Consider the following 15075-nt stretch of genomic DNA (forward strand, 5'->3'; position numbering starts at 1 on the left):
TCCATAGGCGTTCAGTAAAGAAGTGTGCGTTTACCATGCTTACTTCTAATTATGGCTCCAGTTGGAGAAAGTACTTAGAAGTGGTCCTTTGAAAATTTCTGTCCCTTTATTGTTTAGGTTCCACCTTTCCAATACTGAAGTGACAAGCTAATTACTGGTGATTTTGGTGAACTGTCCCTCCTTAATGTGGTTTTGCCAGCACTGCAATACTAAGTAGTGCTCATATTTAAATTATTTAATTATAAGGCTTGAGTTAGGAGTCTACTGAGAAGCATAAGAGCAGTTTATGTCTCTCTGAGAAAGCAGAAGGTATTGCAACACATACAGTCATCTTGAGTTTGCCTTTCCCATTGACTTCCAAACAAGCGTTGCTGCAAGAGCAGGGACATAACACATGGAGCCAGTCTGACAACCACGTATTTATATATGGTCCTCTCTGAAGCCGTCGTTTCAACTGCAAGAGTCAGATATTTTTTAATTAAATACAGATTGTTGATGGTTAATTTTTCAACCTACAGATTTGCTTAGCTGTCTGGCACAGCCATGGCTTTGCAAATGGCAATTCTGACTTTGCCAGATTTGACCCATTTCATATCAAAATGATAAGTCATTTTCAACCAAAATGTTTTGCAAAAAAGGTTGCTTTTTGACTGGTATACATTGTGAAGTTCTAGTTGATAACAAAAATCTAAATTCCCCCCCCAGTATTTTGGGGTTTTTTTCAGTTAAAAGATCCCCCTCCCTCTTTTTTTAACCCATTAAAACATTGGGGTTTGGTTTTAAAATATTCTAGAAAATACCGTTTTCTGACTACAATACAGTGTTTCCTGTTTCCAATGGAGAACTTGAAAGAAGTCACAGTTGAGTTAATTACTTTCAAGAGATGTAATGGGATGAATATTGCCTGATCCAGCAAGGGTTAGTACCTTGCTTTGTTCTTGTTTTCGGAGTTGTGTTTATTCGTGTTGAGTTTTGATTATCATTAGAAACGATTTTTGTTTGCTTGTTTGTCTGTTTTTCCAAATAGCATTTACCAACTATTTGGGACGCCTAAAAGACTGAAAAGGAGAATTCTTTAGTTTACTGGAGATCTCTCCCAGAAAGCAGCTGGTGTGATTAGCCTGTTATTTTTAGTGAACAGGCTGGACTTAACTGATTATCCCATCTATTTTCTACATTTAAATCATCACATTTTAGAAAGTTCTCCACTAGTCCCCGTTAAAAGAAGAGTGTCTGGTCGGAGCACGTCTTGTCATTTCCCCATCACTAAACTGAAGAAGAAAATAACTGAAAAGGGGGTTTGGGGGGGTCATTCATTATAAAAAGAAGCTTAGAAATGATTAAATGTCTGAAAAAAATAAAGGGATTCATATTAACCATTTTATTTACAAGCTAGCAAATAAGGGAATTTTAAAACACAAGCTTTCAAAAACTGGTGTTTTATTGGATTTGTGGCAGTGTTGTGGCACCGATTCTCCTATTTGTGGCTTTATTTTTCTCCTTACCTGAAAAACCAATTCTCTGCTCCTTTGCAAGTAATTCGTACTAAATATAGTTCATCCCAATGCGGAAGTCCTTTGTATGGGACTGGCACGCTAGATAACCACAGCATGAGGTCTCTACACATGGTGGATTTCATCAACAGGGAATCCTGCGGATGTCAAACGCACTGCTCATCTTTGGGTTGTAGGATTCAGCCTTTAATTTGCAATAAATGGAGAGGGATGGTGTTATTCTTGTCTAAGAAATGTTTTTGAGAATGATGCATGCAGCAGAACCTCATTAAAAATCATTAACATGTTACTCTCTAGGCATATAGGCTGAAGGTAGACATGTCACACAAAATTACACACTTCCCTTTCCAGCAAAGCGTGCATTGCAGAGCTCTGCAGTGAGCTCCTCTACGTAACTCAGACTTTATGGCTTCCATTCAGAAGACTCCATTCAACATTTCTTCTTCTCGTGGAAGTATTACCATAAATTACAAATATGAAACCGCCTGTGCTAAGTGATCTTAATAAGTTTAGTTTTATGTATTATATGTATTATATAATGTGTGTGTGTATATATATATAAAAATATTTTTTAATATGTTTAGTTTTTATAGGCACTTAGAGTCTAAGGCTTAATTTTGCTGGGGTCTACCTGAAAAGAAAAACTTCTAACCTAAGCACCTTATATTCTGTTTATTCTTATATCACACACATATTAACTTACTTTCAATTGTGCAAGCATACAAAGTTCAGAATTCCGCGAAATACTGCAAATTTGCAATTGAACCTCCTCCTTTATTCTCCAAGCCCAGCTGAAATGTCTCTTTGGCAACCAGAGGCACCTCTCCGAAGGCTGTTTTGGATTGTGCAGACCAGCTCTGTGCTACCTGTTCCTTCATCAGTGACAAAGACACACTCCTTGGGGCCAGTTTCTAGCACGTGGCCATGTCTGGAAGCTCTGAGCGCAGCAAAGAGTTAGGTGTTGGGAGATGTGGCTTCTGGAAATCCCATCACCACAGTAAAGATGGGGCGGTGAACAAGCAACAACATAAAACTCTGTGAACTGCCTCTGAATCGCTGCGCTTCTGTGTGGTTTGGAAAGAAATCCAGATAACAACCTGACGGTCTAATATTTAAGTTATCAAGGAAACAAAGAAAATGCTGTAGTCCCGCAGTCATGGGCTGTGAGTCTTAGTGAAAATCCCGTCTCACCGGTAAGCACAGGAGATGCAGTGACAACCGCTTGTAACGGGGATGACGGCACTAGATTGTATTGCCTTCTTGATTTAGTAGATTTGACTTCTACATTTTCACACAATGACCTAAAAGAAATATTATACCCCAGAGTAACTTTGAAATTGTTTGTTTAAATTAACTTTCATTTGGATTTATGCTTAATGAAATCTTCAGAGATGCAGACAGCCCCTCTCTAATGAAATGCCGTGTCTTTGAACCAATGAACGGGGTTGCCAAACTGTAAGGATTCCTCTCTAAACGAGTGGGCTTTTATAATGTTACACTTGGGTGGCACAAGCAGAGTGCTAGATGATTAGTTTATAGTCTAGATCATTGTATTTTTATTACACTCATAAAAACTGTGTTTCTCCTCATTTTCGTAATGGCTTCAATGAGCTTCTATACCTTCTAGAGGCACATTAAATCGTTATGTGATGAAAGTACTGATTTAGTGGGGCTAGTTTTAAAGATACATGTTTGGAATTCTTATCTTAGTCTGCTTGCTGACTAAAAAAGGTGAAACTACGTTAGAATGAATGAAAGCTGTATCATCTTCCTTACAGACAAAGAAGGTTCCCAGCTGTGGCCTAAAACAAATGCAATACAAAAAAGACACAAATGATAAATCTGCATCTGTCTCTCAAATAAATTGTCTGTCAACATAAAGTATTTTTTGCCGGTTTTGTGGCATTGTGAGTTTTTAGCAGGAGGATGAGTGGATTACAGATATTTTTAGTTAAAATCTTTTTAAGGCGGGGAAAGAAGATAAGATTATTTTTATTCGTTACATTCAACTGTAATTTTTCCCCACTTCTGTTCAAAATTATAAATAACCCTATTCTGTGCAAACCCTAGATTGATTTCTGTAAATAATTCTAAGCTGGTTTTAAAAGTTGTTTTAATTATGTTGCTAAATGAAAAAAAAAAAAGGAAGAAAAATGTTATTTGTTTCTCTACATGCAAGCTATTCTTAAAAGAGAAGACAACATCATTATCCATGAATGGGAAACCTTTTTATTTGATATGTAATTAAAAAAAATAATCCTTGAATTGAATGTATCATCTCATCTTTGCACAGTTTAGACAAAGGCCTTTTTTGTTTACAAAATTTACATGTCAATACAGTTGCTTATAAATATTTCTGTGAAATAAACATAACCCTTCACAAAAAGAGCAGTTTCCTCTTCATTCAGTAATTTTATATGCTAGCAAAAAGACAATGAAAGTTGTATGCAAATATAACATCAATGTACAGCATAATAATAACAACAGTTTTTAGTGATTATGCTGCTTGGTATTAATTCATAGGAGCCTTTTTGTTTAGCCATGGGCTGTGTTTGGAACAGAGATACGCCAGACCAGAGCATCTCTGCTTGCTCTGCTGTTTGTGGGAGACATCCACAAATCCTTTAGTTGAGGATGCGCTGGGTTCCTGTATCCTGCTCTGTAGCTGGTCCGAATTATTAAGTGCTCATGCTGGTAGTGAAGATAGATAGAGTGTTTTCCTCTCTTCCTGCTGTACCTCTGCTCAGCACACGGTCTGCAGCAGGAGTTGGACTGTCCTTCTACCTCCAGACAAAAAAAAAAGAAAAAAAAAAAAAAGGAAAGTTAAAGGGGAAAAGAGAGAAAAGAGAAGGGAGGGGAGGCATGGAAGAAAGAATGGAAAAAAGGGAAAGGAAAGGAAAGGAAAGGAAAGAGGAAAGAGGAAAGAGGAAAGAGGAAAGAGGAAAGAGGAAAGAGGAAAGGAAAGGAAAGGAAAGGAAAGGAAAGGAAAGGAAAGGAAAGGAAAGGAAAGGAAAGGAAAGGGGAAAGATGAAAGAAGGAAAGATAAAGGAAAGATAAAGAATACAGAAGGAAAACCAAAAAAAAGGAAGAAAGGAAGGAGGAAGAAGGAACAGAAAGTAATACACATTTGCAACAAATCTTTTGTAAATGTGCTTTTGGAGGGATGATTTCTCCATCTGAAATGTTTCTGGAAAAACAGATTTGGGTTGGATTTTCCCTGCCTTTTTCTTTTCACTGTTGTGCAGATGCAACTTTTACGATTGTTTCAGCAATGCAGCGGTTTAGTAGCTTTTGCTATGTGGCAAACGGTGAAAAGAAAGAAGGTTGAGGACACAAACAGGTTTCAGTACAAGCAACTTTACTAGGTCCATGCTGTTTAGTATTAAGTATCAAATCCCAAATAGTTGTGGGTTCTGCAAGCACCGTTCAGTGTTCCCTTTGTGGGTCTAAAAGTTTGACAGAAAAGCAGCTGAACACGGTACCAGGAACGAGGAGAGATTTTGTGGAAGACCCAAATTGAAATCGCTGGAAATTCTTTAATATTTCATGGACGCCTGCAAAATATGGTGCCAGTTTATTCAGGGATTTGAAAGCAGCTGCAGAGTAAAAGTGTCTAATGAAAATGAAATAAATTTCCTGTGAATGGAATAAATTTTGATTGTGTGTCTGAGTGCAGTAATTATACATGTCACGCAGTAATTAGGCAGTCACAATGTGGCCACGGTGTCTTTCTTTGTCTGCAGATGGTCTGGGAGAACGGCTGTGTCGTTATTGTCATGCTGACACCCCTCGCGGAAAACGGAGTCAAACAGTGCTACCACTATTGGCCAGACGAAGGGTCAAACCTCTACCACATCTATGAGGTACCTAAACAAAATACCGGGTTGTGAACGTGACAGTAAGTGTACGGCTTGATTTCATGTGGGGCAAAATGATGTTTAAGCCGATCTAACCTGGAGGTCGAGCTGAGGGCTCTTCAGTACACCGGGTGTGCCTTTGGGTAGTTCTAGATACAGAAAAAATTCAAGCGCAGTTTTAATAGCAAGGTAGTTTCCGCGGAATAAAATCTAGTGAATAATGAGCCGAGTATTACAATGAAAAAAAGGACAACAATTTTGGTTTTCAAACAGTTTGGCAAGTGGTTGAAATATGAAACCGCATATTTATATTTTATAGGAAAATAGTATTTTTAGAAATAGTGAATTTTGCTTTAGGAAAGCCATACATATATCTTTGTAGAAGAGCCTCTATATAGCTGCAGTAATTAACGCTATCTATTTTTAACTCTTGCCTAAGTCACAACAACAAATACATATTTTTATATTCTGCTTTACATTTCTAGCCCAAAATATCGTATCAACAGTTTTGTTGCAATGTAACATTGACAATGGCTGTCAGATTTTTCCAGTTGTCCAGCCGAGTAGAGAAAGAAAATAATACCACAATGCCAAACACTAACAATAGGAAAAAGTGAAGAAATACAGTTATTTAAACCAAAATGTGAACAAACTTTTTTTCTGAGAAGATGAACTCGGCAAAGAAGCTGCATTTTTTAATGCTTATTTTTCTCCATAGCAGAAGAAACTGACTTTTCACTTCTCCTGCGAATTAATCTCTGAGATTTTGAAGACTTCTGAGAGTGACCTGGGCAATGCATTACGGGCATTTCCAAATAGAGAGCAACTGGCAGTCTAACATATTTTCAGGCCATGTCTTTTGTATTCATATAACCATATAAAGTTTCAATTTAGCGATTTTTTTCCTTTTGCATTAAAACTGTCGGGAATTTTTTTCTGTTTTCAATAAAATAGCGGTGGCAGCTAACACTTTCCTGACACCACCACTGATTGCTAAATAAAAAAATATTTTCCCAGCACTGCCCAATTTACTAATAAAAATAAAACCTCCATGCAATTTCTTTATCCCCGATATCTTACACCTGCAAACCTGAAGATGTGGGTTACGACCAAAATTGCTGATCTCCCTTTGTTCTTTCCTGCGGGGTGTAGGTAAACCTTGTCTCTGAGCACATCTGGTGCGAGGATTTCCTTGTGAGGAGCTTCTACCTGAAGAACCTGCAGACGAACGAGACCCGCACAGTGACCCAGTTCCACTTCCTCAGCTGGAATGATCAGAGGGTTCCTGCTTCCACCAGATCACTTCTGGATTTCCGCAGGTAAAGCACAAAGTATGACAGTTCATTTAAGACGATACAGACCTGAGGAACTAAACTTGTCCTTTTAATTGTCCTTTAACTATTTCGTATTTGAAAGGGGGGTCCTCAGCCTGTGATGCCACAACGCTAAACTAACACACAAATCTGCCGTAGGTTGATGTTTAGTGTTGTCTCGCACATAGATGTTGCCTGGTTTTAAAACATGCTCATTTCCCATTTAGAGATCGACACCTTTCTTCCCTTTGTACAGCTCTTCAGTGCTTCTGTGTTTCTTTGTTTTCCAAGTATTTATCCATTCTGCAACTTCCAGGCTTTTTGTGTGGCTCCCCTATGATCCTTATTGCAGGAATCTCACATATAAATTATGTAGGATGAGCATGCTTGAAAAAAAAAAAAAATCACGATGGAGTCATGATAATAACAGCATTCCCGTGGGAGCATTTGCTCATAAGGATCAAACAGTGAGGACTCTAGACTTTCTTTGGCTGCAGAAAGGTGGAAATTTGAGAAAGCAGATGAAAATGTTGACAAAGCATACCCTCTGGAATTTTAAAGAAAGTCAACGTGGCTTTAAAATACAAATATACAGAGGCAAAACCTGTGAAAGTCCGCACCACCTTCTCTAATGTTTGCTGTGTCTATCTAAATTTTAATTTGAAAATTAAAGCCATGCATGATAAATACTGGAGTGAAATAATCTTCATTTGATTGCAAACCGTGCCCAGTGCATCGTGTGTAGGTGTTAGCGTGTATCAGCTAATCCACAGCGATGCGCTTATGACTAATGAAAAGAATCTCCGGGAGGTTTGGGGAGTTGGTTCTCAATCTGCAAGCGGCCGGTGGGATCGCGTGTTTTCCTCTCTGTACTACAATATTATCTACAACCCCCTGAAGTGATTATAAGGGGCTCAGTGCTCAAAAGGTCCAAACTTGTTTCTTTCAATAAGTGCTGGGAGCTCTGACTGATGCCGGTCGGAGTTAACGCATCTGCACCTGAGGGGAGAAGCTGGCTTATATCCAACGGGAGCTGGTTGCGCAGTTGTCTGTTGGCAAAATTTTACCCTTAAAAATTTAGGACTAAATGCCACCCTTCATCCATCAGTATTCTTGTAGGTATTGCAAGGCTTTTCAAAGCAGAGAGTCGTCTCACACGGTGCAGGTCAAGTAACGGAGTACAGCTAGGAATTATGGCTAGGTAAAAATATAAGGATACGCTACAGAGTCGCAACGCAAAAGCAATAGCAGAGGAAGGAAGCACGGCCATAGGATGGAGATGAAATTGTAATTGAATTTTCAAGGTTTTCTCCTCTGAGTTCAAACTGAAATGTGATATTTATAGGTTGATTTCCCTTTGGTTGTGATACTGTGGAAGTTGCCTGTAGTGAATTTCTGTAGTGAAAATTCTGACCTGGTTCCATTAAGCCGTGCGAGGCTGCAGCACAGAGCCAACAGAGCGTCCAATTTTGCCCTTTTTGAAGTTAGTGGGAAATTTGCTAGCAATTGTAACTAGACTCTAAATGAGCCTGTACAGCCAGGACATCTGAAGTTCGGAGCACCTCGACTCCGATTTGCTTCAGTACAAATTGAGGTCCCTGCGGGAGCTGCAGGATTAGGTCTACAGTAAGTCGCGGTTCACCTCGCCAAGAAAGCACTGCTTAGAGTGACATTGTGTAAGGGTTAAATAGCCATGTTGAAGAAGTGTTGTGCAATACCTTGAAAAAGAAAAATTATAACTAGATGAGAAGAGTAGTGGAGCTGCCATTCTTTGTATTTAAAGCCAGTATGGGAATGAACCTGTTAAGATTTAATTGAATTCTGAGTGTTCATTTAATATGTATTCACAGTCCAGTGTAGGGTACTGTAATCATTTGCTACGTGCGGATTTTGTACAATGAACTCATAATACTGAATGCATAGTAAAATTCCGCCTGAAAAGGAATTTTGGCATGCACAATAGCTGGTCTATGAATCTCAGTTTTCTTGGTCATCTGATGTTGCTGGTTTTTTAACGACAAAAAAAGTAATGCACTGTTGCTGAAATAATGTATTTGGAATTCGTTTATACAATACATGTTTTGCACCCGAAGCTTCCTATTTAAAGTACAAACTCTGCTGAATTACGACAGCTGAGTCATAAAGCCCCCAGAATAAACATCTGACAGCGCTACCATAGTCGTAGTAGGGTAGTGCTAGGAAGGGGCTGCTCTCATTTCTTTTAATCTATGTTTTTATGTGCATTCAGTGTGTTTGTATATATATATGGATATGTGTGTATATTTATATATTCACATACATATATGAAATTAAGCATATACATAACCAACCCTCTATTTTTTATAATTCATCACCAAGAAAAATTGGATTCCCAAAATTACCTTGCCCAGAGTCTGTGGAAATATGGACCTTAAAATTTTTATTGAAGTAAATTTTGCAAGTCTCTTTGAAAACGGAAAGCTTACATTTTTCTGTGCATCAGACAGTGTTTTAGATGATTTTGCATTTAGCAGATACATTAAACCTTGCGGAATAATCTATCATACGTTCATAATGTAGGTGTAAATTGCCAAAAAGAGATTATTCTTTATATTTAAAAAAATCTGTGCAAAAGACAGTCCCTAAGAGGTGAGGCTACTACAGAAACCACTGGTCAGTCTTAAATGCTTCTGGAGTCCTAATTTCATTTTGAACAATAGACCAATCATTATTGCTCTGGACTAGCTTGTTAGTCATGCACTGATATGTGTAATTAAATATTTCTTGAGCCCAGAGGGAGCACATTTACACTTTAAAGAGGGACTGCTAAGCTAAAAGATAATTAGCATCACATGTGAGGGCTTTGCTTAAAATATATATCTATTATGCTATCACTTCTCGCTGTGTGCAATGGCATTTACTAACACTGCTCACTTTAAAAATGGACAAATTCTTATTTTGCCAGCTAATTAGCGGTTGCCAGTGTCATTTTTGTGATGTTGCAGCTAGTAATATGAGCCCAGTTGCATAGTCACAAAAGTGATCATTGGAAACTGTGACTCTGCTGCAGGGACAATGTGGGAAACCCCTTTTCTGAGCCTCTAACGACCTCTGACCTTTGCTTGCTGATGGTTTGCATGATGATTTCTTTTTCACTCAATGAGCCAAGGGTTGGTTTGTATTACTAATCATTCTTTCTAAGTTAATTCTTCCTGTATATGTGTATATATATAAAAGATATATTTTCTTCAACATTCAAGAACTTTGCTTACTGATGAATTTTCAGCTCACTCTCATTAGCCAGAACTAAGAATGAAATGAGATGTTGCTGCACTTCTAAATATTTTCATAAACTATATATAGACAAAGCTATGAACCAGCTGGATTGAAACCCTTTGCTTTAATGTGTTTTCTGAAATGTGTGATAATGAAAATGTTTGAAACGCCTTCAATAAAACTGACAAACATAAGGTGTCTTTCCCTAACATGTGTCTCTGGCTGTCTGATTTACTGGGAGGTCTGATTTACTGATAGGTTTAGATCAAGTTTGGCATTGAAATTCTATTAGGACTTTGGTAGGTGGCTAGTCACAACATGCAAATATCATATTAGTGGTGCCATACAAGGAACAAAGGAACCACACAAGCAGAAAAAGAAATGGTAAATACCCCTCTGCAGTTATTAGCTTTTATTTAGTGCTTTAAATGCAGAACCGACTCTTTAGCAATGCACGTGATGGGGGGTGGGGGCATGATGACCAGCTGCACACAGGAGAATGCAGCCTGACTGTATCAGATGTTGTTACAGACATTTCAAATATCATTTACTATACAATACAAACAATAAATACCAGGCTTTATGTTGTGTAGAAGGAGTTGATCCTCAAATATGACCATCAAGAATTGAATGATTCATTCATGTGAAAACCCTACTGCAGCTTAAGTCATTGAAGTTCTGCTTGGTAGTGCCTGCATATATATATACGTTTATGGACATATAAATGGTTCGTTTAACTTCTAAACTCAGGTGCTTCTCAATGACTTACCACTTATTTCATAGAACGTTGTTCCACTGCATTAATTACTTACATTCAAGGAATATAAGTAGACACAGAATGTCTCTGCATTCACTTCAGTAAGCAAAAGAGTAAGAATTGTCAAAAATTCCTGAATTCTGTTGTTTAAAGGGAATCATTACAAGAACTTATTATCAAGTTTGGTTAGAATTTGGAATAATAAAAAGCAGAATGTGAAAACACGGTTTCATGCGACATCACCAATATCTCCGTAGCCTGTTTGGGTTGAGTTCCAGGTGTCCCGACTCCCTGTCAGATTTAGGAATTTAGGCATCTTCGGGCTATACTGTAAGCAATGTTTAAAGATATATGCATGTTTTCACAGCACAGATGTTAGTGAATAGATGAACAGCCAAGAACTAAATGATTCAGTAGGTTACTTATGCTTTAAAATTCATAATAACATCGTACCACAGTTGCCAAATTCCAGCAGCTCACTTCAGTTTAGCAGTCAGGATCCTGTGTAACATTTGCGCTGAGCTGGGGACCGTTTGAGGGTCTGGGCACCCTTGGAAGCTGCCCTGCGAAATGGTTTTATAGGAGACCTTCTAGCTCCAGTAAACTCAATCATCTCGTCAAGGAAACTGAATGAAAGGGTTTGATTTCTTGAAGCAATGCTTTCTCATTCTAGCCTTTATTCAGCTTGCCTTGTTAACATATGTGTGCATATTTTATGGTTTTTGGGGCCTGTAACATACTTGACATGCAAAATATATCCTAGAGCAGAAGAGGGGGTTTGGGATTTTGGTTTTTGTAAGGCAATTTAAATAGATTTCAACCAATTTTGTGGGCTCTATTCTTAGACTGAGTATCTTGGTTTGCTTCAGCACTAGTTAATTCCTTCATTGAGTTTGCATATCAGCAGACCTGTTCTATAGCTGTACTTCTGTTGATTGACTTCTCATATATTCTCTTGCCACTGAGAATGTTTAACCAGGAAGCTGGAGAAGACAATAATGCATAAATATTAAATACATGAGACTTCAGCACTAAAAAACAAAGCAGTAAAGCTTACTGATGGTTTTAGTTATTTTTACCACAATAGATTACATTTTAGAATTTTGTGAGCAGCCCTTCAGGCAATTTGTTATGTGCCTTTCTGGGGAGAACTGGTTTTACAAATCAGCACAGATTGTACAGAGTAGACTGGAATAGCCATTTTTAACTTTGGCTTCAGTTTGATGCCCCTCAATATTTCTTTAAGCAAGCTCATGAACTCAAAGTTGGCTTTGAAATTAAAGCATCTCATGATATCTTTGTTTTGGAGCTAAGGCATGAGATATTTGAGAAAAGAGATGATTTATTTTACCTAGCCAATAGCAATAATGGGCTGTTTTCTGGGATTTCTACAGCAGCAAAGCAGGAGCAAACTTTAAACAAGATTATGTATGTAACAACTGCTTGTTATATTAGGAAATTATCAATCTGACCGTTTCTTTAAAGACTGCAATATTTGCTTTTTCTTGTTGCTTATTTTTGACAGGTGGCTAAAGAAACACTATGTAATATGCTTAATTAATTTTTTGTGTCTGTTTTATTTCAGAAAAGTAAACAAGTGCTACAGGGGTCGCTCTTGTCCAGTAGTTGTTCATTGCAGGCAAGTACAATTTCTAAAATAGCTTTAGAGAGATTTGTATGTGTAAGAATTTAATATAGATATAAACAAAATGGGCAAATTAAAGCTTTAGATGAATCACTAAACAGATAGTAAGGTAGGCTGAGGGTATTAAATATAATTCAACTGGGTTTAAATGCTAATTAATACTTAGGATCTGTTTTCATAATAAAATTATCCTTTCCTATGATTTCGTAGATGTTGTGTCATGACTTAACAATGTATGGCCACCCTTTCCAATATAAGTAGCACTTCAATTTCATAAATCTCTTTCAAAATGGTAGTGGTTCCTTGCATTGCCTCCCAGTTTAGTCTATTTTATTAACAGTTATGTTTTATTTCTTCTTCACTTGCTTTTAGTGATCATGGTAAGAAGAGGGCAATGCCAGGGAGTGGAAACCTACCCAGAAATTGAGTAATCCTTTAAGCACAGATTATCTTTAGGCCTGACAGTCTGATAGATGCACATGAAAGCTATTGGGCAGGTCAATGGAAAACTTTACCGTAATAACGTTAACATTTGGGTTTTGCCATTGGAGGTTCTGTGTTATAAGGAGAACGTTGCACTTATTAATGGACAATATTCTTGTAGATAAGGAAGATAGAAAACCAGCTCTCCTAAGAGGCAGGTTGTTTGATATGTGGCACTCCACTTTGGGTGGGAATGAGGAGGGAGGGGACGTGTTTCTCACATGTGGCTCAGCAGAGTCACCTTCCGTGGGACGCGAGGAGGCCCTCTGCAGAGGTGAATGCTCTGGAGCAGGCTGGTTTGCCTTGCCTTCAGGAAGCCTGAGAAAAGAAACTTTTGATGTGGAACGAAGAGCCTTCAAGGTTCTTGCTCTTCCTTTACTGTGATAGATGGATAGTAGTTTTTGGTTTTATTGGGCCTGATCACTGCCTTGTCTCTCATTATTCAGCTTAACTAATAAGATTGTGTCTTTGTTCCCTTCATAGACATAGCAAAAAAAATTTATTACTATTACCTCCTTTTCTCTAAGCAGTGATCTAGTAACTGAAAGAAAAAACCCTCTGTCTACAGAGACTTAACAAAAATTAAGTTTCATAGCCTGCCAGTAAACAGAATGTAATAACGTGCTTCACGCTGTTCTGTTATTTTTCCTTTCATTAATTCTTGTACACAAATTGAGCTATCAATAAAAATAATGGCTTAATTAATAAAACTACATACCAGTCTAATTGGTCACACATGCACCTTTGTAAAAATTTTGGGGAGGGAAAGAAAAAAAGCTTTTACTTAAAGTCTTAATTATGTTTGCTAACAGCAGCTCTAAAAGAGCATCACGCTGGCAATTACACGTTGCTCTCTGAAAGGGACACAAGCTGCATTCAGATTAGGGAGCTTCCCCCCTCCCGAGGCTTGGTCTCACATCTCTAAGGAAGGGCTGACGATACACAAAAGTTAAAGCTGCTGCTCAGGAATTGCATGATAATATTTTTTCTGGTTGTTGCAACTAAGGAAGAATTAAAGGGAAACGTAAAAGAAAAAAGAAATCACTTGTGATGTCTAGTGAAGAAAGATCGCAGTCCCCCAGTAATCAAATATTTTGGTTCTCGGACAGGTCTCGGTGTACATTCCCTGTGACCGCTGTGTTTAAATGCAATCTGCAACATTTGGGGACCATTCTGGATAATGTTCTGGTCTAGTTTATTCCGATCTCATATACAAGTGACTATAAGCTCATTTTATGACACTTTTTGAACAGAAATGGTATCCTGGTTTAGGGTTACTGACTTTTCCACTGTTGTTTATAATGCTTTTATTGCATAAACACAACTTGGCTTAAAAACTCAAAACAAATCTCTGTTATCCATGCAGGCTAATAGTTAATTTTCCACGAACAGCTTGTGTTAATTCAGTGCAAGCTTTCTCTCCTCTCTCAGTACCGTACTTTAGCCGCTCGTTCTGTCCTGTCTCCTCATGTGTAACTATAACATTAAGGGCAGGTACCTTCATGTTGAGTCCAGATGCACATTGATAGGCTATATCTTTTTCTTTTTCCCTTTCTGTTGGCAGCGATGGTGCGGGAAGAAGTGGAACCTACATTCTAATTGACATGGTTCTCAATAAAATGGCCAAAGGTGAGAATCGAAAGGCTTGTTACTTCCTCGGTACTGAAAGATGTGCTTGTGTTGCCATGACAACGCGGGGAGCAATATTCACAGAAAATCTGAGAATAAATTAGAGGCAAATTGTACTCTTTCCTGAACGTTCTTAAGTTTTATTTTCATAGCAATTTCAAACAACAAACGTGAACGCAAATGCTTTGTGAATGAGCAGGTATCTTTTGTGCTGTTGAGAAGTATTTGATTTTTTAACTTTATCATTTAAAATAGTTATTACAGTTTTTAGAAGAAGATACTGTGGGGCTGTGCAATCCTTATTAAGTGGTGACATGAGTTAGGTCCTTGGCTGCTTCATGACTGTTGCCCAGTCCCCTGTCACTTACTCAGCCATGATGGTCAAACGCAATTACTTTTCTTGTTGTGGCTGCCCATTGCCACCAAAGTTCCTAGAAGAGCTGGTACCAGACGGGGCCCCATGTGCTGCGCAAATTTGTCTCTTAGGAGGAAAAAGACTGCAGTGAGCGGGTCAGAGGACTGAAAATAAATCAGCTAATCTGCCACAGTCTGTTCAATATTGAAAAAAATATTTAACTTTTCTGTTCCTTAGTTTCCTTGTCTGTGAGATGCAATTTTATGA

At 38.0% G+C, this 15075-nt stretch overlaps 1 protein-coding gene across 3 annotated transcripts in view; it reads left to right on the forward strand.

Annotated features, from left to right (window-relative positions):
• The window catches only part of PTPRN2 (protein tyrosine phosphatase receptor type N2), a 665329-nt gene that overhangs the window by 627521 nt on the left and 22733 nt on the right, over positions 1 to 15075 (forward strand). For all 3 annotated transcript variants that reach the window (XM_054817056.1, XM_054817058.1, XM_054817057.1), the window contains 4 exons: positions 5258 to 5377; positions 6524 to 6690; positions 12282 to 12335; positions 14389 to 14453. In XM_054817056.1, coding sequence (XP_054673031.1) covers positions 5258 to 5377; positions 6524 to 6690; positions 12282 to 12335; positions 14389 to 14453 — 406 coding nt within the window. The remainder of the gene's footprint in view (positions 1 to 5257; positions 5378 to 6523; positions 6691 to 12281; positions 12336 to 14388; positions 14454 to 15075) is intronic.

This window comes from Grus americana, chromosome 2, assembly GCF_028858705.1.
Source record: "Grus americana isolate bGruAme1 chromosome 2, bGruAme1.mat, whole genome shotgun sequence".
In the NCBI taxonomy this organism is placed as follows: domain Eukaryota; kingdom Metazoa; phylum Chordata; class Aves; order Gruiformes; family Gruidae; genus Grus; species Grus americana.